Source organism: Poecilia formosa, unplaced genomic scaffold (genome assembly GCF_000485575.1).
Source record: "Poecilia formosa unplaced genomic scaffold, Poecilia_formosa-5.1.2 Scaffold40, whole genome shotgun sequence".
Classification (NCBI taxonomy): Eukaryota; Metazoa; Chordata; class Actinopteri; order Cyprinodontiformes; family Poeciliidae; genus Poecilia; species Poecilia formosa.
Genome location: NW_006799979.1, coordinates 2,065,104 through 2,091,925, shown reverse-complemented (window position 1 = coordinate 2,091,925; position 26,822 = coordinate 2,065,104). Strand labels below are relative to the sequence as shown.

At 37.9% G+C, this 26,822-nt stretch overlaps 2 protein-coding genes across 4 annotated transcripts in view; one reads left to right on the top strand and one right to left on the bottom strand.

Annotated features, from left to right (window-relative positions):
• pnpt1 (polyribonucleotide nucleotidyltransferase 1) overlaps nucleotides 1–4,535 on the bottom strand; it is a 29,182-nt gene extending 24,647 nt beyond the window's left edge. For both annotated transcript variants that reach the window (XR_001661972.1, XM_007551171.2), the window contains exons 1-14: nucleotides 4,289–4,535; nucleotides 4,093–4,153; nucleotides 3,349–3,423; nucleotides 3,078–3,183; nucleotides 2,944–2,993; nucleotides 2,774–2,837; nucleotides 2,640–2,687; nucleotides 2,399–2,512; nucleotides 1,314–1,500; nucleotides 1,169–1,220; nucleotides 992–1,049; nucleotides 809–905; nucleotides 614–716; nucleotides 208–278 (exon numbers count right to left, since the gene is read on the bottom strand). Coding sequence is in view for 1 of the 2 variants with exons in the window: in XM_007551171.2 (XP_007551233.1) it covers nucleotides 208–278; nucleotides 614–716; nucleotides 809–905; nucleotides 992–1,049; nucleotides 1,169–1,220; nucleotides 1,314–1,500; nucleotides 2,399–2,512; nucleotides 2,640–2,687; nucleotides 2,774–2,837; nucleotides 2,944–2,993; nucleotides 3,078–3,183; nucleotides 3,349–3,423; nucleotides 4,093–4,153; nucleotides 4,289–4,407 (1,205 nt within the window). In the remaining variant the exon portion in view is untranslated. The remainder of the gene's footprint in view (nucleotides 1–207; nucleotides 279–613; nucleotides 717–808; nucleotides 906–991; nucleotides 1,050–1,168; nucleotides 1,221–1,313; nucleotides 1,501–2,398; nucleotides 2,513–2,639; nucleotides 2,688–2,773; nucleotides 2,838–2,943; nucleotides 2,994–3,077; nucleotides 3,184–3,348; nucleotides 3,424–4,092; nucleotides 4,154–4,288) is intronic.
• Nucleotides 4,536–10,751: 6,216 nt separating this feature from the next.
• The window catches only part of ccdc88ab (coiled-coil domain containing 88Ab), a 70,939-nt gene continuing 54,868 nt past the window's right edge, over nucleotides 10,752–26,822 (top strand). The window contains exons 1-3 of one of the 2 annotated variants that reach the window (XM_016670973.1): nucleotides 10,752–11,447; nucleotides 11,561–11,661; nucleotides 23,240–23,348. In XM_016670973.1, coding sequence (XP_016526459.1) covers nucleotides 11,385–11,447; nucleotides 11,561–11,661; nucleotides 23,240–23,348 — 273 coding nt within the window. In that variant the 5' untranslated portion in view covers nucleotides 10,752–11,384. The remainder of the gene's footprint in view (nucleotides 11,448–11,560; nucleotides 11,662–23,239; nucleotides 23,349–26,822) is intronic. The other variant, XM_007551159.2, reaches the window with a different exon arrangement.

Here is a 26,822-nt window from a genome sequence, read left to right as displayed (position 1 = left end):
AACCTGTTTGGAGGTTGTGTAAAATCTAATGAGAATTCCAGTGTTTTTGCAGAAAATGTTCACAAAATGAGACACTAAAGTACCTTAACAGTGAAATTTCTAAGTTTGAACATTGAATAGATGCTGATTATGTCTAAATTAAATCATGATTTCAAACATTGCTTTTTCTTGACACCCTCACCCTCACAAGGCGGGTGAGCGTCTCACCTCAGAGCCGTCGTGATGATATCCGTCTTGACGCTCGACTCCAGGGAGTCAAATGTAACACTGGAAAGCACCTGGAGGAAGTACAAAAAATAGTCTATTAAGATTTTTTTATTATTATTTAAAAAATGATATTAACTGTACTTTTTCATGCAAAAAACACTTTGTCATTTGATGTGTTGCATTTTAGCCATTTTAAAACAAAAGGTGCACTGCAAAATGGAACCAAACTTTTTAGACATGTGGACATGCTTGTTTTCAAAGAGGTAAAAAAAAAAAAAAAAAAAGCATTTATAAATAAATGTATAATTTATTGCAGCACTGAATTTAAGTGAATTTATTAAGGAACATTCATAGTAAAAACAAGTTGTTTTTTTTTTTATGTATATATATATTTTTTTTTACACACCTGAGTTTGTCCTCTCTGAAACAGAGCGGAGCCATGGAGCGGCTTGAAGAGGTCGATTTCGCAGGAAATCTTCCTTAAAGCCGTCAGTTCCCTCCCATCGCATCTTTGACATGAATAAAAAGCAGATTTTATTATAAATAAAGCTCCCAAAGCATCATTGAGGTATAATAGTACTGTAATGCCGGTGACACCAACCTCTTGTATTCATTAAGCACTAAATTTCGGAAGACCTCTTTGCTCACAGCGTTGAACGATTCGATGACTTCAAACGGCTCAGCCTGCGGAAATTTTTCTAAACGCAAACATTAATCACCACATAAGATGATGAAAGTCAGAATTTAGAAATTAAGATTAGTAAGAAGATGAAAGATTGGCCACCTTTTATGTTTTCCTCAGTTTCTAGTCGAACTTTATTGATCGCTTCGTCTCTTGAAATCTGACATGAGAGGAAATACATTATGTTTTTTTTTTTTTTATGAGAAGATAATGCCATCATCATATGAAGCCCAGGCTATTTCAGTGATGATAATAAATGGATGGGATAGCAGGCTCTACCTTATCATGTGTATAATCTGTAAAAACAGCATAGATCCTCTCAGCAAATAAACTAGAACAAAGACAAACAGATCATGATTCACACCGATGGAGATATTTTGTTCCAAAACAGACTGGCTGCTTCACTTTAGATCTTAGATCTTACTGCCGCACGTGATCCACCATCTCCATGGGAACAGAGAACATCTTCACCGGCGTTCGCTTGGTGATCTTCTGCTCCCGCACCAGCTGCTGGATGGCCAGTATGATCTGCTGAGTGTGTTTGACTCCCACCTTCACTGCGTGGCAGAAGTCCTGCTGCAGCATGTTCTCGGCCGACGCCTCGATCATCACTGACGGAAACAGACGTTTGGATCAAAGGCCGAGTTTTGGTAAGGCAAAGAGAAGGAGCTGGGGGAATTTCAGGCAAATTCTGCCGTAATTTCCAAAAACTAACTAAACCTATTTTCTGCTTTTTAAAATTTGGTAATTTGCCAGTAAACTGAAATTGATGCACTCCCAAAATATGACAAAAGTTTCTTTACTGAGATAAAAGACAAATGCATACGGAGCTTGAAGTTGACTATTTTTTATAGTCGATATTCCACAACAGAGATTCTGCACATTCCTCTTGCTAAAATTATCTGTCCTATTCCAGACAAACATTGTTTACTGTCTGTTTTCTGTATAAATTTTAAATTTCAATGTGAACTAAAAGGAAGGAATAATAAATGTATTAACAGATGGACTAAAGGACAAGAAGAGATGAAGGATAAATTCATGGCAGATACTGCTTTAAATATCCTTTATTTTGGTAATAGAAAATGTGAAAAAAAGCTGTAAATAGATTTTTTTTCCCGCCACATTATATATTCTTTTTCTATACTTATTCCTGACGTAAAGACTTATTAATTTAAATTCCATACTTTTTTTTTCAGGCTGCACATCATGAGCTCTGGTCTTACTCCCTCTCTCAATTTAAACATTTTCGCTTTCAACCTGGAGGAAATTAAAAGTTTTTAATTCAAAGGCTGCAGCAAATAATTCAAAATAAGCTAAATGTCTAGTTTAGGTTTACAAAAGCAACAAGATCCTCAAATAATTTAATCTGATTCCTTTTTTCAGTCTGACATCTGTGATCAACTCATGATGCACTTACATATACCAGAGGTTTGACTTTTTTTCTTTTTTTTCCCCAGTTTCTAATTCATTTTACCTTGTCGAACGCTAGGATAGGCTTTTTAAACTCACCCACTTGACTGCTGGGGGCTCCGACCACAATAAGGTTCAGACTGCTGGACGCCATCTCTGCCCTGGTGGGGTTGACCAGCAGCTCTCCATCAACCATGCCAACTCTCACAGCACCTGCAGACCCACAATGAGGTCCAGTCAGAGCAGGCCTTCATCAGGACTGTAACGTAACAGCCGGAAATGGCAAAGGAGTCAATCTAAAACATTTGAGCGGGACAGAAACTGCTGTGTGGTTTGTCACCTATGGGTCCGTGCCAAGGGATGTCCGACAGAGCCAGAGCAGCCGAAGCTTTAGTGAAACAAAGCAGAGTTTTAGAAAGGCGTTTGTTTGTTTTGCAATAATGAGTTTCCAGGATTTTTTTTTCTTTTTGTTACCTGCATTAATTGCTAGAACATCTGGATCATTGACACCATCAACTGCAAGCAGGTTACAAAGAACCTTTAGGAGACATAAACAATAAAGAATACGGTTATTTCTGATCTAAAGGAAATCAGTGCAAAGCTTTAAATGAATAATTAATAAAACAAGTTCAAACTGAAGTTACCTGAGTGTCATAAAAGTACCCAGGAGGGAAAAGTGGCCTGATCGAGCGATCTGAGCAACAAAGTGGAGTTGGTTAATAGCAGGCATAGAACACAAGTGTCTAAACGTGATGAAAGGAGGGTACATCCAGCTCACCGATGAGTCTGCTGGTGAGGATTTCATTGTCTGTAGTGCCCAGCTCTCGTCTCAGATAGTTGGTGGGGATTCGACCCGCAGCAGCTGCTTTCTGCCTGTAGTCCACCTGTCAAAGGAAATAACAATCACTAACCAAGATAAATCCAAAAATAGAATCCACCTTGTGCAAAGCTCCTCTGAATGAGCATGACTAGCTAAACGCATTCATTGAAACAACAACAACAACAACAACACAGGGTTGTAAATTTCTTTGCAGTGGACAGGAACTTACAACAAGTGGCATGAACTGAGACAGCGAGGGTTTGGTTTTGCTGACAGCGGTCACCATCACTGAGGTGTCTCCCAGCTGCAGAGGGAGGATGAAAAACTGTCACCCTTCTCAAAATTAGACAGGCTTCTTTAAAATACTTTACACTCCTTTGAAAAATGATTCAGTTATACAAGTGCTGCTGCACATGGGTTTAAATATGATCTGCAGAAATAATATTGACAATAATGGTCTAAATAAATGTATTTCTTTTTTTTTAAAGTTTCTAAACTTTTTAGATTAACTTTTAAATAACAAACTACAGTAAAATAAAGCACAAAAATACTATGTTAAGGCACCTCTTCACAAGAGGTGGAGATTTGCCTTAACGTTTCCAGCAGGAAAACTAATAGATAATGGCACATTGTTTGGCTTTTTAGCAGTTATCAAATGATACATTAAATAATTTAAAACTAACCCAGAGGGAAATTATGCTTCTGCAATTTAGATTTAGTTATTTTAAGTAAATAAAATAAAAATATTTGCCAGGAGCTAAAAAAAAAACTTCCCTTGAGGTGGCAGAAATCGTGTAAAAATTGGCTTACTCTTGGACTAGGACGCTTCAGCCAAGGAACTAAATATATATATATATATATATATATATATATATATATATATATATATATGTGTGTGTGTGTGTGTGTGTGTGTGTGTGTGTGTGTACACATTAAAATTAAAATAGAGTAAATTGTGGCATCTCTTGTCTACCTGTACTACAGCAGACCCATCAGCAAATCTGGCCAAACTCCCTGAAGAGATTTCAAGTTTCCTAGAAGACCAAACACATAAAGAGACTCTAAATAACAGCTTTAGTTCATTTATCGTTTATCTACCGAGAATAGAACTCATGCTGAGCTCGGTCCCAGCTACTTAGAAAGAAAGGAAAGAGTGAAAGTCAACTCACTTCTCTCCAAGGTCTACTCCCACTCTCCGTGGGTTGGAGTTCCTCCCATAAATGCTCTGGTGACATGAACGGACATGAAGGCGCGCGAACGAGCGTCCGAGTCCGACTAAATACCTCATATTTACAGAAACCCACAGCGCGAGAGATGATTCTGAAAAAAGCCAGGAGGAGTTACGGTTTACAGGTAGGAGCTGCCATGACAGTCAGTCACATGTAAGGAACTACGTAACGACATCGTCGCTTCTGATTGGCTCGGTAAAATAGATGTGTGTAACATCAAATATAGTCGCTTTACAACAGTTCTGTTTTGTGTCGTTCCTCTTCTTCTTCATTTTCTATTATGGCGGATTGCAAAATAGCTTCACGGAGCATACTGCCACCTACTGCAATATGCGTGTGTAGCAACAATGATAACATTAACTCACATCCATTAAATCCTATTTTTTAAGTTTGTATTATGAAGATAAATAAATAATGCTTTCCTTAATGTGTAAATATCCTTTATGTTTCCTTTGGCTACCAATAAAAAGATTCCATTCCTGTCCTGTCCATCTTACTGTTTTCCTCAATCTTTCCCTTTCAGGTTCCTTTCACAATTCATCAATACTCTAAATTTTCTTTCCCTCACATCTTTCACATTTATCATTATTTTTCCTTTTCTGTGGGCCTAGATGCTATCATTAATATTTTAGCTAGTATTAGCCTTTTATCTAATTTTAGCTTTTACATGTATTTCTTTCACACTGCATTTGATATTTTACTGTAGGTCATCTTACTAGTGATAGTCTACATGCCGTCATTAGTATGTCAGCTAGCTTTAACTTTTTACCTAATTTTGCCTTATGATATGCTACGACCTAACAATTTAACTTTGAAAGCAGTGTTCACTGCTTTCAAAGTTTTGGGTGGGATGTCTGCATTGACTGTTTTCACTCTTCTTCAGCAGCTATTTTATATATGACTTTTGCTTTTGCTTTCTTCTTCTGCCTGTACCCATTTCCTACAGTTCTAGTTCCAGCCATTCTGGAATATAATTTACCAACCAACAGCCTCCAGTCAGTCACTGAGCAGTCTTGCTTACAGTAGGGGGGCACTCGCAGTTGTTATGGCAACAAATGAGCGTTAACAGCATCTCTGGTGCATGCTGGATCACCTACAGGCATGACAACATGCACACACAAACACAGACACATGCACACAGCAGCTAATTGCTGGAGAAAATAGAAGGGTTCACACAAGTGCCTACAAGTGCATCGCACAGGCTCACATTCCCATAATTACTAGTAGCAGTAACCGTAGGAACACATTATTCTGTTGTGTGTTTTTATGGCTTAGGGAGGCACTGATATCACATTTCGATCATGCAGAACTGATGAAACAGAACCCATCAAATGTTCAGTATGCAGCTTCATCAAAAACAATCCTTTCCCACATAAGAGTATTACATGTTTTTGTGGGGAGCTGAGACTAAAATAAACACTCAAGTTTCTTACTTAAAGATACAAAATGGCAATAAAATATGACATATATGGTTGGGGGTTGTGGAAGTGCCCATTGACCCGTGCAAACTTAAGCGTCTGCATGTTTTCACCCCTTCAATACTCAGAGGGCTTGCATGAATTTGTAGTTGTCAGGCTGCAGCATTGAACAAGCTGCACATGTACATGGAGATTATCTCTCCTATAAGAATTCGGTGAACAAATGCATGTGTGCAGACTTGCAATACATTTTGTTTGTAACTCACCAGGTTTGATCTGCTATTCCAAGAGGACCTCATCCTTAGGCGAAGAAAGTTTTATCATCAATGATGCTCAGTTTGTATCATAGTACTCTCTGTAGTGAGGTTTTATTGCTCCTTGTGTAGTAATAAAATCCCTGTGAATGATCTAACTGACATGCAAAGGCATGATAGAAGTCAGACAGACAGCTCTTGGCACCCTGAACTGGTGGGACATGATTTTCTTTGTCAGAAGCGTGATAATTACATTGTGGCAGATGGCAAACTTCCACATCGCTCCCCTCTCGGATGAATGTAAAAAAAAGAAAGAAAGAAAGAAAGAACTGTTGAAAGATTTGTGCATTTGGAGGAATACAGTTGTACAAATCTCCCAGCATCAAAGGTGTCTAAAAATATCAGATCAGAACTCCAGAAATCACTTAAAGAGAACCTCTCAGACAACACGAAGTAGGCCAAGATATTTCAAAAAGCAACGCGCAGTGTCCAAATCCTAAGAAATAATTGTCTTTAAACATTTATCAGTCTGGCAAAGGTTACAGAAGCATTGCAGACCTCACTTCCCTCAGTTAAGGTCAGCGTTCACAATTTAACAATGATTAAAAAAAAAACTGGGATAAAATTATTCCTATTTCAAGACCAAAACCAAAACTGCTGACCAAAAAGAACTCAAAGTTGTATCTGACATTTACCAAACATCTCTTTATGATCCTTACAACTTAAGAGAAATGGTTCCTTGAACTGATGAGAGAAATGTACAGCAGTAATTCAGAAGAAGAATATTACACCTACAGTCCAACACGGTGGTAGTAGTGTCATGATCTGGGGGCGTTTTGCCGCTTCAGGGCCCAGATGACTTACAAAGAGCAAATGGAACCATGAATTCTTCTCTTTAGCAGAAAGCCTCAAAGCAGAAAATCTAGCCTCTCAGAACTGGACTATTGTCTGTGGAGCAGCAACAAGTCCTCTGAATGATTTGGGGGAGAGAAAAAAAGCTAAGTTAAGATTTTAGAGTGGCCTAGTAAAAGTCTGGGCTTCAATCTGATTTTGATAGTGTGCCATGACCAATATAGCTGAAATAAAACATGTACACGAACTCCAAAACTCCTTCACAACAATGTATGACTCATAGGCAATTATCGCAAATACCTGATGAGAGTTTTTGCAGCAAACAGTTAACTGGTTTCATTTTCCTCTGATAATTAAAATCATTGCTTGAAAATTGCATTTTTTTATTTATATTTTCTCTGGCATTGAGATTTCTTTTATAATCTGAAACATTTAAATGTAACAAAAAATAATAATAATAATTTTTTCACATATCAATCCCAAATATGAATAATATTTGATACGGTAACATTGCATAAGCTTTAATAAATCTCAAATGTGACTTAAATCCAGAGATTATAGTTTGGTAACCAATTTTAAAAACACAGGAAATGAAATAAAAAGATACATTTTTGGGTGGGAATAAATTACTTTTCGGTCATTTTCATGCTGTGGCATTATATCTCAGCGTCCTAGCAGAATATAACATATTTCATGTGCATGGCCATTTATTGCTACGCAGTCTTGACCTGACTGGGAGCATCCATCTTGATTTTGAATGGATCCTCTGAGAGTTGATTTCCTATGACAACACGACAGGACAAAGACAGAGTGGATGTCAGAGTCGCCTTATGAGCAAACACTGAAGTGACACATATAAATAATTTAGTAACTGTGTTTTCTCAATGGGATCCATGGGTAATGTATATGTGTGGCGGCTGCAGGGTTTTTTTTTTATTTTGTTTTTTTTTTCAGGACTCCATAACCGTGTAGTCATACATTTAGATTTTTATTTTCATGTACAATCCTGGATATAAAACATTTTACAGCCATACTCCTAATATTTCAGTAAAAATAGTCTACAAATGTCCTCTGGTTGACCTTCAAACCTTAATAAACCTTCAAATTTAAATTTGTTTATACAATATTGTCTTTAAATCATTTTAATTTAAGTGTGAAGTGGACTGATTATCTAACCAGATGTTAGGATTTATTTGACGAGTCTGAGAAATTTGAATTATTCACGATGTAAAGTAAAAATGAAAAAAAAAAAAGAAGTCAATAATATGATTTGATTTGAACTGAATTTGATTTCTTTATTAACTAATTTCATATTCAATGATGTATCTAATATATCTTTCAATTAATTGTTGGCAGATCACTTTTTTTTACTTCATTTTATTTATTACATTTTGGCACTGCAAGAACTTGCTCAGCTTTTCACATAGCAAAAATGTTTTAAGTCTTAATTCAAAGCTCATAAAACTTATGTTTCAACAGGCCACATTTTGAACTTCCTTGTTTAACTCCAAAACAAGAACTTCCAGTACGCAGGGAAGATTATTGTGGGTTAAATGTCACTGCAGGAAAAATGAAAATTCCACTCGACCTTAGCCAGAACCGCTGTGCAGAACCAGCTCCAAATAAAAATGCTTGTGGTGACTTGTAACTTCTTGTAAAATAACTCAAGAGAATTTCTCCAGTGAGAGGGGTTTGAGGTCATCTAGGTTCTTAGTCAGCGATTCTTAGTCAGTGAGCAACGTTGCTCCAGAAATAATGGATTTAATTGACAAAACTAACTTTTAAGAGAATAAGAGCATTTCACTATGCCGCAGAAGGAAAATCAAAATCAGATCGGTGGGCTTACAGTGAGCCCTGCTTCTATCATGCTGCAAGTGAGGAATGTGGCGGTGGGTCTATAAACTCCCTGATTCATCAGATGAAAGCTGAAGCTGCTTTGGGAAAGTCCTTGAAAGCATCGTGAGCAACAGATGTTGACGGGGATGGAACAAAGGCCCCGTTTGGTAGAGTTAATGATGATGAATTCCACAGAGATCCACACAAACGCTAACGCACAATAACAAACAAACCCCCTGAGCTTAAAACCGTACGCCTCCGCAGTGACGGAGCAGAAAATGACTGTGTTCTGGCTGCTGTGTGGGTAAGCTGCAGCGACACCAGCAATGAAAGGTTTTCATTAGGTGCGTCACAGTTTAATTGTCTGCTAAAGAGATGGGGGGAGGGGGGGGTAAGTAAGAGATGTGTGTGGGCGCCCTAGAAAAGGGGGAATTAATGTACTTAAATATATACTTTAATATATTGAAATAAAGTACTTCATTTGCAGATGTTCAAAAGCTTTTGTTTCACACAAGGAAAATGACAATATCTTGTGCAAAAAGTGTTTGCAGCCTTTTAAGTTTTCCACAATTTGTCACGTTTTAACTACGTTTTAAGGTACTCCGTTGGGATTTTATGTAATACACCAATCCAAACAGGACTTTGTTGGGAGTTTTAATGACAGCAATGCATGTTTTTAGAAAATCTACAGCAGATAAAAATCTGTAAAGTGTGGTATATTCTTGTATTTAGGTCATTTACTTTAAAACTCATAGAATCTAATCCTCTTGCAACAGCAGTATACCCACATGCATACACACGTGGACGCACTCACACGCACACATTTTTTTGTTTTATCCAACATTGGAAATTAGGATTTATCTAGTTTTCAATGCATGTTTACCATTTCAACTGACTGCACATGCTCAGGCACGAGCACGGACAACACTGTCTCCTATAATGAATGCAAGTGAGAACTATTTCTGTGGAAAGGCTGCCTAAAGTGACAGTTTTAGCTGATCTCTTATGCCTTTATTCAAACTACACAATTGGGAAACTCTGTTTCCCAAATTCCCATATCAGCGATTGCCTTTTTATTGGCTGTTTTGCCACATGACCTCTGCTCCGTTTTCACACAATCAGAGCCGTTCATCAAGTAGGTGTCTCAAATCCCAAGAAGTTTCTGACAGTTTAGCCTTGCATGACAGTGACTCCCTGTTGAACAGTTTCCTTCAGAGTCCAAATTAAATCCACTTAATTTAGTCATGACTTGCTTCTTTTATTCAATGTGATTATTTTTGACTGATAGTCTTAAGCTAAATGACCACGGATATGATTTTTTCCCCCCCAACATACAGTGCAATTTCGCCATAGAGTTAAATAAGCACAAGATTTAGGAGATGAAATGTGCCCCATCCTTTGAAGTTTCATTTGGAGATTATTCAGGGCATTAAACCTACCATACATCGGTTCACATACACTGATGTTTTCTTTGGTGGACACAGGGCACCAAAACTCCGAAGCCCAGGGGCCCTCGTCGCTGTAATTCCGGCCCTGGTATCCAAATTAGAAGTTCTTACATTTTCAGTGTAAGATTATGCTACTAAAATAAAAATATGAATTTATTCCACATACAAGGATGCCAACACGTGTCCACGACTGTATGAGTTCGGTGTTTACCCACCAGGTGTCAGTAGCATCATTGCGTTTACTCCTACACTGCGCGCAATTGATGCAGACAAAGAGGGTAATAAGGATGACCTCTATGCATGCTTAAAAAGAACTGCAATAAGCAATTGCATATTCATTAAGATCTAAATTATGCCAGTGGAGCGATTATAAACAGCTTTTTATTTAGAAAAAGAGCTGGCTTGCTTCCTTTCCACACATTCTGCTGGAGACTAATAAATAAAAATTACTTGCATAATAAAGTGTTGACTATGAAGTATTCCTTGCAGTGACTCAGAGGAAATTTGAACAGAAAGAGGATGCTTTGATCCATGCCCTAGTTTTCTTTGAGCAGGGAGGGCGGAGGGAGATGCTTGGCGATCAGGGAGGCGGTTCTTCGTGTCCTCCAGTCATCCTCTCAACTCTTCAGCTCAGTTAGTGTTCGGCGTTTGAAAGGAGTCAGACTGCAGCCCACGTCTGGAAGTCACTTTATTGACAAATACGAGAAGAGAACCGACAACCCGAAAAGGAGGACCTTAAACATCAGGATTTTTATATGTATATTTGCCTCGCTGCAGGATATTTCCCCTTTAATTAACCGTCTCGGATGAATATTACTCCCGTGTGCTGAAATCTTCTGCCACTAACGGTCCACAGTTAGCTTACCTGGCACAGGTTCGCCGCTTTTGTGCCGAGCTAGCTGAACCCGGCTGACCTTGCATCACAGAATACCTTCGTTTTTTTAATGTTTTAATTTTGAAAAATGTGATTCCATGCCTCTCTCTCTCTTTTTTTTTTTTCCTGGGAGGAAGCCAAGCCCCTTCATTGGCATCTGACACAGCTGGGTCGTGTCGAGAAGATTGAGGATTAACGTTTTTTTCTCCCCCTTCTTGAAGAAACCCTTTTTTCTTGGCTTTGTTTTAGCCCAAATAAAGGTCGAATAAGCAACATGAGCGGAATGTAAATGAATGCATATTTCACTCATATTTCCCTCCACATATCAGCTGACATAAAGGGCACCAAAAGAATATGGAAAACGAGGTTTTCACCCCACTGCTGGAGCAGTTCATGCTCACGCCTCTGGTCTGCTGGGTAAGGAGGACCCCCCTCAATTAAATATTCACATTTACTCTCAAAATTTATCGCACTGTTTTTTTTCTTTATGTTAATTTTGACTTTTTTTTTTCATTTCTATTTTTTTACAGGTAAAGAGTGTTGGGCACTCGACGGTGACCGATGGCAGTAAATTGTTGGAATACATCGAGTTGGTGGATGGGATTTACCTGAACGAGATCATGTTTGAGATGTAAGTGATTTGACAGGAAGGGAGACATTCCCATCTGTCCCTCTTCTTTGGCCTACATCGAGGGACAGAATTAGCCAAATGAGGGCATGCGAAACTAGATTTATAGTCGGGGTGTTGTGTGTGTGTGTGTGTATATTGTGGCCGTTTTCTGCGATCATTTACTTTGTGGTGAGGGGTTAAAACGACACTAACCCTCAGGCCTTTTTTCTCTTCTTTTTTTTAGGGTCATCCCGTTGAGCAAATTAAAACAACTGCAGCCTCTGTCGAGTTGTTGAATTGAATGTAGGGTACTCACAAAGGGACACTGTTTTGGGTGCAATGCACAGTCAAAAGTGTTCTTGCAAGGCTCCTTTTTGAGCCTTTCTGCGCCCATTTGTATTTGTTCTTTTTTTTTTTTTTTTGGTCAATTTAAACTGCTTATTTCAATTTTGTCCCTTTAAGGACTGTGATGCATATGAAAAACTGCTGTAGGTTCTTTGATGGAGCTGTTGGTTCTGAATCCAACATAAAATGAAGAAATTGTATGATTATTCCAATTTATTCTAACCATTCATGGTGAATCATAAAAGATGCTTTTGGTTGATAAATTTCTTCAAGAATAGTGACATTTTACTGCACTGGGGAAAAACAAATCTGTAAATCACCGGTCAGGGAGTACGCTCTGTGTCTGATTGGTCGGTGCATTTCTGCCCTGTTTTATGGATGCACATCTTCACAACTTTCAAATGCCAGGATTTTACTCTACGCTAGATACTGAATGTAGGTTATTTTTGAATGCAGCTCTGTTTTGGATGCAGTGAGGATGGGTTGTAGTACATCCTATTGGTTGGTGCATTGATGGAACAAAAATTGCAAGATTTATTGGGCTTAATGAACAAGGGACTGCCAATCTGATCAGAGCTGATGAAGGAAAAATGAGCTTATTCCAATCTCTGTCCAATTGATTGTTGCATCTCCAATCTGTGGTGCATGGCTGCAGCATGCTGCTCCACTTTCAAATGCTTTTTTTTTCTTCTTTTTCCTTCGCACTACTCTGTCATTTGCAGTAGTTTGGAAGATACCCTGGCTTCTTGAGGTAGCTCCCTGCTGTGTTCCAGATTAGTCTGCAAATAGTAGCCTTAAGCATGAGAACCACTTAGTATCTGCAGAGAATCTGGATTTGGGGAAAAAAAAAACATGCAAGCGGGTGATGGAGGGAGACCCAAAAGCACATGTTTATTTTTTATCCAATTAAAGCAGAATTAGACTGTTTGCTCCGTTTCTTGGCATTGAGGGGAGCATTACATGTCGAATTTGTCTCTTTCCACTCACTGAATTATGCATACGGCATGATAGGAGACGGATTTCCACTCCTTTGTCTGGCTCCAGGCTGCTACTTCCTGCTATTAGGATTTTCCATATTCATTCTTTTTTTTTTTTTTTTTTTTTTATAGATTTTTCCGCTAATACCAGGCTTTACACTGTCAGCATTTTATCCTGCTTGCCAGTCTTAGGGAGTATTCAGCCATGGCTTCTCCCAGTCGAAGGGATCGTCACTTTGCAGGAGGGGATTAAGTGTGGCACATCTTGTGTCGCCTCCCATCAGTTTGAGTCAAAGTCTTGCCAGTTTGGCAATAGTTACAGTACATAAAGAGGATCGGAAGTGTTATAAAAGTAAAATAACGTATAAAGAAACATAAATATATAGAATGCAAAGAGAAAAAAAACACAAAAGCAGTATTTTAGCCTTGATATAAGATATTTGAATACAGGTATTTAGTGCAATTATCAAGAGCTGGGTTGACATTGGAAGAAGTGTACAGACGATTTTAAATACAAAAACGTTTGTATTTAGGAAGTTTATTTCTTAATCCATTCACCCATGGTGCATTTTCAGAAAGAAAGGATAAAAAGGACAGAAAACATGCTTGGTCCACTGTAATGCAACTCTAGTTTTCCTAGAAAGTCCGGTTCTTTTGGAGAGGTGTGAATGATCAATCAGACTCTCATGCAGACCAAAAAAGCAAACTCTGGTCTTAATTCGGTTGAAGTGAACTCTGGCGTGGTTTGAATTCATACGTTAATGCAAGCTGACCAGAGACCGCTCCTAAAGCAGGAAGTGGGCTATAGTGCAGCACATTTTGGGTAAATATAACCAAAACAAATCCGTGTCTCTAGCGCTAGTAGGCGAAATGTCTTGTGGTCTTTTACCAACAACAAAAGTGAAGTCCTGCTAAAATCTGACATCACTTCATATTTGTTTACATTTCGTTAAGAAGGAAGAGGTTTTTCAATTGGTTTGAACAGCCTTGGTTTGGAAAAGTATAATATGTGTAGGATCCCTTTGTTGCACAAAAAACTGATTAACCCTGCTGGCTGTTTCCTGTCATTTGATGACAACCTCTTTCTCCTGCCGTCGCCTCCTTCCTAAGTCCCTGACCTCCCGCTGCTCTGGCGATCAGTCAGCTAAGATGAATCAAGTTAAAGCAACCTCTTCCATCTCACCCTCTAGTACTTGATTTTCTCCTCCCCCTTTCAGGCTGCCTTGACTGACTGAGTTGTTTCAAAGGAGAAAATGTTTAGGAAGGCTCTTTTTAGGTCGGCCTTTTCTTGTTTACACGTAGCTTGTGCAAAAACAGAACATGTCCGTGATATTTTCAGATCATTTTTTCCCCTGTGGGGCCGACGGAAATTGGCAAGCGGAAGGATTTTGGGGGGAAGGGTTGGATGAGGAACAGACATGGGGGAAATTCTGCCAAAATCTAAAGGATAACCACCTTTGACACGATGATGCATCCCGGAAAAAGGAAACAAAGTATTTGAAATGCTAATTGTATAACGGCAACCTCATGACAGCTCCTTAGCTCAAGCTTTCAAGGTTAAAAAAATGAGATGCAGTTAGAATTTCTGTCTATAAATGTATGCTGTGGAAATTAAAATTTTTCTGTTGATGGTTTAGTGATTCTGGAAAGGAGAGCACTGAACTGAAATGAAGTGTTACTGGTTTGGGGATTGCCTTACAGGATACCAGAGATAGCCAGACAGAGGCAGCACTGTGTGTTTGTGTGCATGAATTTCTGTAAGGCTTCTGTTTGCGTGGGAGTGTTTGGATTTGTGGATACTTTTTCTTTTTTTTTTTCCATTCCCTGTGCATTTGGTTATGGACTGAGGCAGCTGTTGGTAGTTGTCTGGCCCAGCCGCCCTCCCACACAAAGGCCTTCAGTACTGGTTAGAAGTTGTGTTGGTGAAACTGCACACTCTTTGTCTGCTTCCTCGATTTACGAGAAATGTGTCTGAACAACAAGGAGCTCAGGTAGCAGAAAATATTGTTTTCAGCTTCTGCAGAGACGCTTCAACTTTTCCTTTTCCTTCTTTGTCCCAAGTTTGTTGACAGAAACATTGTAACTGTAGTTTATCTATGTCTCGCTGCCCTTATTCTGTCATTGTTAGTTAGTTTTGTGGTGCGTGGTAGTTTTTTTTTTTTTTTCAACATATTGGAAGGCCTGAAGGTGGACATTGATTAATTTGGTTTAATCATATGCTAAACTCCTATACTTTAAATTTTATCTCCCCCACCTCTTCTTTGGTAGTGTTGTTGATCCAGTTGGTTTAAAATGTTTTTTTTTTATGTTGGTATCCTGCAAATACTTCTATTTATTACGAAAATAATGTGCCCAGTGCTCGATTTCAAAATACGCATTTAACTTGCAGATGGGGTGGGCAGTTTTTATATCGTTGATCATTTACTGCAAAAAATTTCTTATAAGAATCTTCATGATAAATGCAAGACAAAACTGACAGCACGATTGGAAATTTTTTCTGCTATTTTCTCCACTGTTCCACAATAGCCTCATTAAATATCAGTAAATTTGAAAATATGATTAAATGCAGAAGGGATTCACGCTATATCGGCACTAATATCGGTATCGGTTGATTTTCGTCAGTTTTTAAAATGTTTTGTGTCGATCCGATGTGAACAAACAATATTTACTTTTATCTTGTGGCCGTCTGTTCCTGGTCATTTTTCCCAAAATAAATATAAAATTGTTTATTGGCATTAACAGCAATATTAATATTGGATTTTGCTATTGGCCCAAATTTTCACATCAATGCAAAGAAACCTGTTTTAAATGGGAATGTTTTTCAAGAATTAAGTGTTTTTAATGCTATGATTGAGTTTCCATGGAGTGCCATAGTTTCCAAAAAAAATTAATCATAATCTTCATCAATATCGCAATAATACCACAAAGTATTGTGACTGAATTCTCACCCACCCCTAACATGCAATAATGTATTTACAAAATAAAGAAAAATTCCTCTTGAATCCCTTTTTGTTTCTTTAAGAAAATAATATTAAAGTTAATGTTTTGCTGATGGAGTCAGTTGTTCCAGTATGAGCTGCAGCGTTGTATGAATGTGTCACCGATCCAAAAACGGGGCAAATCAACTAGCAGCAGTTGTCATCAGGACAGCACGGGAGAGCGTAGACGGACCCCGGGATTATCTAACGGTTTGCTGACGGACACCCAGATGGCACAGGGACCCCTCCCCTTGTGCCCTCGTGTGACTGACATCATCCAGCCAATTACATTGCCTCCGTTCTGCTGTCATACCAATTGGCTTCCACGCTCAGGGGAGAAGGTGCCAGTTAAAAATTGTCAGACACGCTGCATGTTTGAAATCTGTTTTCTTGGCAGTTCTGTGGAGCAGTGCTGGCCTGCTGGCCCCTTCAGCGAACCATTTATTCCATCTTCTTCAGACTGTTGGGGAAACAATTGGAATTGTTGTAAAGAAAATCGATGCAATAGAGATTTTCCTCTAAGCAGCTTCACATTGTTTTCAATTTTTATCGAACAGCACTGTTTTACTGTATATAAAAATACCACAAAAACCAAGTTTAGTTTTTATTTAACTTCTTTGTACCTCTTAGTCTAGATGTCTGTATAAAACCTGTCCAAATCTTCTTGTGAGTTACTGGCACTACTTATTGTCCCTAGCCATGCTTCAGTAGACCGTTTATTATTGGTTGACTTCACAGTTCAATCATAATTCTTCAGCCAAGCATTAGCTGTATCTCGATGCACATCAACCTCTCTGACTCCACTCTGATGTGCCTCATATTCAGCAATGTGTTCCAGATGAGGTATGAGTAAGTTGCTCCTCTCAGTGACCTTCTCTTTGCTCTAATAGCCATTGATTGTAAAGTTGAGGCAATTATTTTAAATGCATAGCAATTCCTTTGTTCTACTTGTGCACAAGGAGAAGTTCCACATCAGACTACTTTAAAGGTTTTGGTCAGAGTTCCTGACCGTAAACCCTAAAAGTGAAACTTGTCATGCTCATGTTATGTGGATGCCATTCTTTGTCGATGGGTCAACACTTTTTTTTTTTTTTTTAAGATTATTGACAGTAACATCATACATGATTTTTACATTACCAAATTAACTGTGCTTCTTTTCATTTGGTTTAACTGTAAAACAATACAGTTATTCTTATTTTTCATTGATTACACATTGATGCAGAATCATTACCATCAACACCAAGATGCATCTAAGAATCAGTAAAACGTACACAGATCTACACTTGGGTTAGTGCATGCTCATGAAAAAGCCACCTCACAAGGAAAAGATGTAAAAAAAAACACCCTGTTTTTTTATTTTATTCAACACGGCAAAAGTTTCATGAATCATAAACTGTCATGTAAGGTCTGTAATGACTGAGGAGTTTTAGTCCACATTTGATGTTTGTTCTTGTTTACATCTGATGTTTGTGTTTTTACAAGTAGAATACAGATTAGAAAAGTCTTTTTCTTTTTTTTTTAAGAATATCTGTAAAGTGTTGATTTATCCCGTTCAGGCTTGATTATTTTAAGTCTTTCACATTTAACGTAATTGGATATGGAAAAATTCTGGCAAAATTTCTTAAAGAAAAACATGAAACATTTGTTAACATCTGTGCCATTAGTATTCTTACTTTGATTACTAACAGTTTGTCTCACATTTTGCTTCCTTTCTCACTTGAAAATGAGAGCTTGGAAACATAGTCTGGGTGAGGGTGCTTATCTGGGACTCTTCATGGCAGTTTGCACTCATAAAGCAACTAGAAAGAAAACACTTTGTAACACAGAATTCACTTTACAGTGGAATCGATGATCTCATGGCTCGAGACCTTGTTACAACCCTATTATACATGCAGCTTAGTCCTTGTGACTGTCATCACTTGAGTGTGGTGTGATTTGTTGAAAGGCGTTTGAGATAAGAAGTGTTGGCAGTAGAGATTTAAATCCCAGATTTTTGAAGACTGCTCTTTTGTTCATGATCTTCTAGACTTATTATTCATTTTGTGTACTTTGCTTTGTATTACTGTAATGCTTCTGTAATCCTAAAACTAAGCCAAACATGTTCTCTTTTGAAATAGAAAAAAACTTGAAAACATTGCAGAATTTTGTGCACATGATGAGGATGGTTGCCTTGCTTTTGAAGGGTAGATATCAGGAAAAAGTTCTGCTTATATTATTGTAAAGCCCTGCTTAATACATGGGAAGCTCCCCAAAATTCAATCACTCATTTAGTTAGTTAGCATGTTAAACAGAAACGAGTTGATAACTAGTACAATTGGCACAGGAAAACCACATAGGAAATATGTACTGAATATATATTCCAACTGTGGCACATATCAATATGGCAGAGTTAATTTAGTTTCATGGTTTATAGCAGAAGATTAGTTGCAACTCCCTCTTGGAAAGTCATTCCTTCAATAATTGCTTTTTTCTTGATAGGCTACATAGTAAAAGAAGATGCTGAAAAACTTCGTACACTACATTGTATTTAAGAAAGTAGTCAACAGAGTCATTGGTTCATTATTTTTTCTATCTTCACTTCAATCTGAAGCTAAGGACGACAGGAAAGTTCGTCGTTCCCAATCACTTCACTCCTCTGCTTTCTTCTGTTTCCTGTATGGACTAGATTATAGCATACATAGTTCAGATTCCTGTTCTGACAAAAGAGAGCCAGGGCTATCTGCTGCTGGGCTGTCTCCTCTTTTACTGCTACTGTCTGCACAGGAGGAGTCGAGGCATTTTTGTCAGAACGTGGAGTTTGATGTTCATCTTGTATCACTCGCAGTCAATCACTCGCAGTCATCTTTGAGTCATGCCAGTTCCTTTGTGTCTATAAAGTGGCAGGATGTGCATCATGCTTGTTAGGAAACTACGGCTGTGACCTTAAGGGAAGAAAGCTTGACACACAGTTGTGGTAAAGCGAATCACTGTTAGCCTTATGACCAAGGAAGTGCTTAACCTATAGTTTCAAATCTGAGTTATCCTCTTACTTTACTGCAATGCAATATCCTTCAGACGTTTTTCCAACTAGAAATCCACTTGGATTAATTATTTAACTTTCACATTTCCTTTTTGTCGTCTTCTGTTATCTGCATTAATTTGTTAGTGCTGCTTTTTTTGCAGTCGATGCAGAGTCGACACTTTGTCCATCTGTTCCTAGCCTCCCAATGGCTTAGGGGACATATAATCCCCCCATATTCCCCTCAAAGACATTTACTATAAAACATCAGCAGGATTATTGAGTTCCATTAATTGCAGCTTAACATTGAGCATTAGCAGCAGGGTTGTGATAATTATTAACCAGGTACCATATTTCTGTTCCATAGAGGAACAAGTTGGAGCAACTTATTTAAGGCAGAATTACACTTAAAAAAGGATTTCATACTCTGTACAAATAAATTCACAGGATTACAATTTAAGTAATTTTGGTCATATGAGATACTGACTGAATAACAAATGAGCACAACTAGGGGTGAGCATTTATCATATCATTTATTGTACTGGATTTCTTATAAGGATTTTGATTTGTTGTCACAATGAATACCAATTAATGTTTACAACCCACCAAAACTGTCCTTATTGTCGGGGTTGATAGTTTACTATTTTCTCTGTTTGTTCAATAAAAGCATCAATAAATACCAATACATTTGAATATACACTCTCTGTACAACTTAATGATTCACTAAATGTGACCGGTGTCGTAAAGAAGCGCATTACAAATGGCAATGTTTTTCAAGAGTAGTATTTGTATTTGTAGGGCTATAATTGCTGTGACACACAGTCGTATAGTCACCTAGAAAATATGTAATGAATAGTTATCATCATCCCTTTTATTGTTATCACAATGGTACCAGTTTCTACTAATACAGTGAAGAGGGGAAGAAACGAAAGTGAAGAAGCCATATGGAAGTTTGGAGACAAAGATGGGATACAATTGACTTCATGTGGAGCAAAAACAAGAAAAATGGGCAATGGGTAATGTACATAAATAAATGATTGGGAATTCAGCAATCTGTTTTGTTTTATGATGTGCAAATACATGCAAACAGTTTTAGTTGTACTAGTAAGCATGTTCAAAAAATGAGATTTATTGCTAACCAAATGAAGGAGGGGCTTTCCTTAAGAGGCCACTATTGTGGATAGAGAGACAATATAGGAAATACGACAGTTTGCATTAAATGAGCGAGTAAACCTTTCGAGTACCGAGTTGGACCAGCCTTTAAACCTTCATACCTGACAGTTTTCGGTTCATATTGACGTGATGGCATGAGGCAGTTGCTGCAGATTTGTTGACTGCACATCTGTGACGCAAACCTCCGATTCCACCACATCCCGAAGGCGCGCTATTGGTTTGAGATGTATCGACAACACTGTCGTGTTCAAGAAATGGGTTTGAGATTAGTGGAGCTTGGCAACATGGTGGATTATTCTGCTGGAAGTAACCTTTAGAAAATGAGTACACTGTGATTGTAAAGGTCAGTAGCAAAGCCCAGGTAGGTTGTGGTGTGTTTGAGGTTTAGTTGATAAGGGGCTGAAAGTGTGCCTAGAAAGTATCCCTCATGCAATTATGCCTCCGACCTCAACCATGAATACAGGTCACAACGGATGACTGAATGTTGTTTATGCCAATTTTTCACCCTATTATTTGAATATTGCAGATGAGATTTAAGCTAATTAAACCAGGCACCTGTCTGATTGAATGGCAGCCTCAGTTTCCTGTTCTTGACTGACAGAAGTGGCATTTGGGTGCGTCTTTTACTGCCCATCTTCCTTTAAGGTTCGACAAGTTTTACATTCAGAGATGGCATTAACGAGCAACCAGTTTGCACATAATTCATTGCAATCCTGAGATTGCACAAAAAAATCCCAGTAGATCAGCATTTTCTAAAATACTGAGACCAGACCCAATTGCTTGGCACCGATAACCATGCAAGGTTCAAAGTTACTTGAAGCATTCTGATGGTTGGTTGGAACATCAGAGTCATCGCCACCTTATCTAGAAGCATAACTGTGTGATTGACGGATTTGTATGTGCAGACGGCTCTACCTAATCAAGCGCTTGGTGAGTGTAGTTTATTGAACTAGGGAGATTTTACGCTAAGGTCGTAACTTTCTCTATAGAGTTGTTTATAATTCAGTTTCTGTTGTCAACTCCGAGACTTCAGTATCAAAAATAATTTGGATATACATTATTAGATTTGAGATCCTTGTCGAAATCCTGATTAGACATTTTAGTGTGTGCCAGGTTCTATTTTCTTTTCTCATTTTCACAAACTGAACTATTAACCTACACTGGGCTTAAGTGCTTCTCTGCTCGCGTTGCCTGGCACACTTCAGGGGCCAAGCCCACACCGCCCCGCTGTGCTTGGACTGTACAGCTTATAATCCCTAGCTCCAACACGTGGCCAAATCTAGCCTGCATTCTCTTTCTTTGTGTGTATGTGTGCGCACATTTAGGCCGGTTTCTGTGTCTGTGTATGTGCGTGGCTGCCCAAGCTGAGCCTAATTCAGCCTGTCATATATAGGTTAACACTACTCCATAACTCACTCAGCCAATCAAAGGCGGGACATGGGAGGAGGGGGCCCAGTGGCCCTGGGGTCTGTGGCTGGGGTGACGACGGACATCACCAACGGGTTGGCTTACTGACCGGCCGTCTGGCCCAAGAGTTGTCTACCTTCCTGGCAATTGAACTGGCTTTGGCTGGTCATCCCTAATCTTTTTGTGTATTTAAAGTGTTAGGTTTACTGTATCAGCCGGATTAAGAAGGGCGGGTGGGGGTAATAAGCGTATTTTTGACAGCCGTTACTGCTGTAAGTCTCTGTATTTATTTGCCTACTAATCAAAGAGTGCGTCAGGCCGTCCTACGCTGGTTAGGGGCTGCATCCACAAAGCGATGTTTTGGTTGTGTTTCTGTGACCGTCATGTTGTCAGCTGACTGCAACGAGGATGAAGGAATGCCATTTTTCTCTCACACACCACATTACCCTGCTCGCCCTGATAGGATTATAGCCTCCTCTGTGATTTTAATTACTGAGTTAAACAGACCCCCCACAATGGGCTTCGAAAGGGGCTGTGTGTGTGAAGGGGGGAGATGGGGCAGTCACATGGGGGTTCATTTAGACCAGAATTAAAAGAACCCTGTGTTCTGCAATTAGCATAAATGTTTTTCTGTGTGTATTAGGGTGAAGGCTGGCCTAAGGCTAATTGACATATACAAAACTTAGCCTGTTGAATTAGGTAAAATGTTTAGTTGGTTTTTTTTATGTAAAACTTACATTCATGCCTTGTTTGGCATCTTAAATTTTAAGGCTTATTATATTTTTAGACTCCTGGTTATAAATCAAATACATGAAATATGTTGATGAATGTTCCACTTCCTACTAATAAAAGGAAGTGGAACATATAGCCTTTATTTAAAGGAATCGTGTTTCAGCATCTTGGCAGGTTTCTGGAAAGCAACAGTTCATTTTAGACCTTTATATATTTCTACATATAAAACATGTTTTCTATCTATATGAGCCACAAGCAGGCAATTGAGTAGAAACTGATTATACATTTCTACTCTGAGTTTTGAGAAAGTTAAATTTTTTATTTCTTTAAATAAGTAAATTATTATACATAGGATGGTACGACAGATCAGATGTCTATATGCAATATGATGCAAGTACATGCTTGACTTCACTTTTGCTGCCTCACTGCAAGCTTCCATCCATTCATAAACAATCTGACCCCCCACCTCCTTCTTCAGCTTTAAGAGGATAAATCAAGCATTTGACTCAAAATTAGGTTGTCATGTGGATATGTATTGTCTTTGAAGTTCATGTAAAAAAAATTAACGTGAAAAAATAGAACTTTACATTGATGTCGGTGTTATAAGAGTCTCCAAATTTTGAGTCAATAAATCTCATAAGTTATTGAGATCTGTTTCTCAAACACAGGAAGACCCCTGGTCAGCATCGTGGTCAACAGAAGATTTCTAACCAGAATAATTAAAAAGATAAAGCACATTGCTCGGGACATGATGGACACTTTTAATATCTCTTTGTAGCAAAATCAGCTTGTATTACTTTGTAGCGTCTTCCTTGAGTCTACATTTCTTCTCTAGATCTGAAACGATTTAATTTTTTTATTTTTTTTATTTTGCCTTTAAAAGTGTGTGGTTTGCTGTACATAATCATGTTTTTGAGTTTTCTCATTATGTTGTACCATATTTGAAAACGTATATAAAATAAAATTTAATTTTCTTGTCTTATATATAGAAATCCAAAAGCAACAGTGCAGAGGACCAACAAGAAAGTAAACAATGACCCTACACTGCGCATTCAGAACCTTTCTATTCTCATCAGGCAGATTAAAGCCTACTATCAGGTAAGACGCTTTTCTTTTACTTAATCAAAAGTTCAGTTTTCTTGCTTAGGTTAATATGTTTTTGTATTTCTCTGTACGTGTCACATTTTATGTGGTTTTGGTTCATAGTTTTCAACCAGTTAGCCCACAAATCAAATAAATTTCCCATCCAAGCTTTTGCTTGACTTACACATATTTTTATAGATCCACACAAGAACATACCCATAATTACTTGGCTGTATAAACAAAAAGATATTTGCAGATGTGAGTGCGTGTGATGTGGTATCCAGATTATCCAGAACTCAGATGGCTCCATAAATTTAAACTGACATCAGAAATGTAAAACACATTGATGCAGCAACATGTCTGCTGCTTACACTGACTCTCTTGCATTAATTTCAAATCTTAGCATCAGTGCAAGTGTCATCCCTCTCAACGAGTTGACACACTAATCTGGAATTTGAACGCAGCTAAACTTTCACAAGAAAAACTCAGAAGTGAAAGCAAGAAATGTGCTCAGTTTCCTCTAAGAAGGTTTTATCTTGTCATCAGCCTTTCTCTATTTCATAGGCTTGCATCAGCTCAGCAAGCTTCAAAACATGTTGGTTTTTGTTCACGCCGTGATTAATCTTCACTTGATCAGAAAGAACATAATTGCAGTTTCCCTCTCATCTCTGCTAAAATAAACTACGGAAGAGGAAATTTTAAGATGGGTTTCTGAAATAAGGATAAAACTTTGGTGAAATGATTTCAAGTAGAGCGCTTGCAGATATATGTGCTGCTACTTTTGAAACTAATCTTTTTATTTTGGTTTTGCTGTTTGGTCCTCGATTTGACATGAAAGAAAAGAAAATGTTAAAATGAATGTTTTATACCACTTCTACACTGAAGTTGCTTTTTCTTCTATATCAAGAGTCACTTAAAAAAAAGTCTATTTCAAAACGTACTCTGACTTGTCTGGAGATTACAAAAAAGGGTCAACGCACTAAGAATTTAGATGCACCTCTAAATTCAGGTCAGAAGAAATTCCTGTTTGCAGCAATGTCTTTCAGATTCTGTATCGAAAGGTAAATCTATGATTAAATTTGAAATGAGAGTGCTTAGGAAAAAAGGTTTTTTGTTTTTCTTTCAAGGTGGAATCGGCTTTGCCGGTACATGTAGAGATGGTATCAGTGAGGCGATGCGGGTTCCTACGAAGTCCAAAGTCTTTTTCAGCGTGCCAGTTGTCAGCTGGAATGGCGGATGCGATCTTGTTGGCTTGGTTTGTCGTTTTGTTTGTCCCGTTTCTGTACCGTCTTGACCAAAAAGCGCGATGCCAGTCAGTAATTTGCTATAACTTCTATGTAAAAGCAGCCATCACAGCAAAATGTTGCAATATGTATTTAACATGAGTCATCATTTTTGTTGGAATAGCTTGGCATCTCGGTGGATTGTGACCTAACAGGCTGTTGCGTCAGTGTGGTAAATTAAGGCAGTGATGTCAAAGTCTGGTCCTGGAGGGCCGGTGTCTTGCAGCTTTTAGGACACTGGTCCAGCAGAACTTAAGCAAATGAATAGATTACCACTCAACTTTAAAAATGTAAGGAAAAGTTTTTAGTTCAGCACAACTTATCAAAAGTAATCACTGGTTAGTTTTTTGTTCGCTGATTGGAAACATCCTGCTAATTACTCTTAGATTGTCTTTTGGAAACAGTCACTCTATTGTTTTGCTGATGATGTTAAAAGCTCCACTAGGCTGCTTCAAATTGCCAGCAGAATTAACCTTTATAAGTGGCTACTTGGGTTAAGACCTTCAAAGTCTGTGGAGGATGAGAGCAGGAAAGGTTAAAGGCATTAGCAAGGGTCAATGTTGTGACTCTGTAAGCTACAAGACAAGTTCAGTACAATTATATGATGGTAGCATTTGAAGGAGTCATAAAATGTTAGTTTTTGTGCACAACTGTTGAATTGTTACATTTGTGTTTTAATTTTAAGTCACTTTACCCTCTTAATAGGTTGCAACATATTCTGAAAAGATTTAGGGATTTTTCTCTTCTTATTGTAAATTGGCTGTATTGTTGTTAAAACAAACTGCTCTAGACTCAAATAAGTTTTTGAGTTCAGTAGCTGACTTAAGAATTTTGTCATTTATTGTTTGGGGGGGAGAAAAAATGAACAATTGGCATGTTAATTCTGCCCAATTAAATAATTAGTTTTGGTTCCTGTGTTTGATAAACGGCGGTGGAGAAATGTCTAAACATGTTATTGCTGAACTGGTGCCGTTTTCTCAACCATTCAGCTGTCAGGTTTGCATGGTTTTAGATTTAGGGGGACATTATGAACCAACAATGAAACTCTTGTTCATGTTTGACGTTTGATTAATCCTGCCTATTTGTGTCTGCATCGCCCTGTTGACCTCCGGGTCACACTATTGTTCTGCCACTTGTGTCTGTAGGCCCCTGCCTCACAGAGACCACCTATGGGGTTTAAATCCCTCGCTATGTGTTCATCCGCCCCATGATGGCATTCCAAAGACTTTATTGCTCCCTTAAGGTTTCTTGATTAAATGCAATTCATGTTTTATGCCAAAATGGAGGTAGAAGGCAAAAATTTTATTGAAACTTTTTTTTTTTTTGCTATTATTCTCTATTTATAGTCATATTTAGTAAAAACCAATTATAGATTTTATTGGTTTCATGTACTATAAACTTAAATGTGATGTATTCATTAGATGCAGGTGGAAAATTGTCATCATTAACAGAAACGACAGCTTAAAAACATCAGTCTGTGTAATTTCTATAAACTGTTTCACTTATTGACTTGAGTTACTGAAATAAATGACCTTCTCAATAATATTCTGATTATATGCATCTATGTCCTGCTTGTTATTTTTGAAATTACAATAAATCCAGCAGCAAAACAAATTCTGGGTGGAGAGCACACAAAGTGGATCAGATCAGTATTTTACCATTTCAATAGATTTGAGCAAAAATAAATAAATAAATAAAAAAAAATAGGGCTGCTTCATTATCAATGTTTACAGTATAAATATCACAAAGAGCTGGAAAGACTGTATATTCCAAATGTGTTGAGCTGTTAATGGGCTTTGTACACTGTGGTAGATGTCAATATTTAAAATTAATATTAATATCTGTATTGGGCCCAATATTGAAAACAGTTCTAGATCCAATATCAGTGGCTATGATGATGATCCATAAGGGCAGATCTGTTTAGTCTAATTCTATGCTTGGTGCATAGACTTGAGCGACATCGTGCTTTATTATTTATTTTACATCATATTTAGAATTCCTAATTGCATTTTCAGAACTATCTCAAAGGTTTGTTGCAGTTTTTTTTTTATGTTTGACCTAGGTAGTCAGTATATTGTTTTTGTCAGCATGCATTATACTCCTAATTTAACTGATTTAACAAATTAAAGTTGAGTTGTTTCTACATGTATGACCAAGCTGGTGAAGCAGTTGAAGTATTTAAGTATGCTGTATTGGTGCAGAGTTA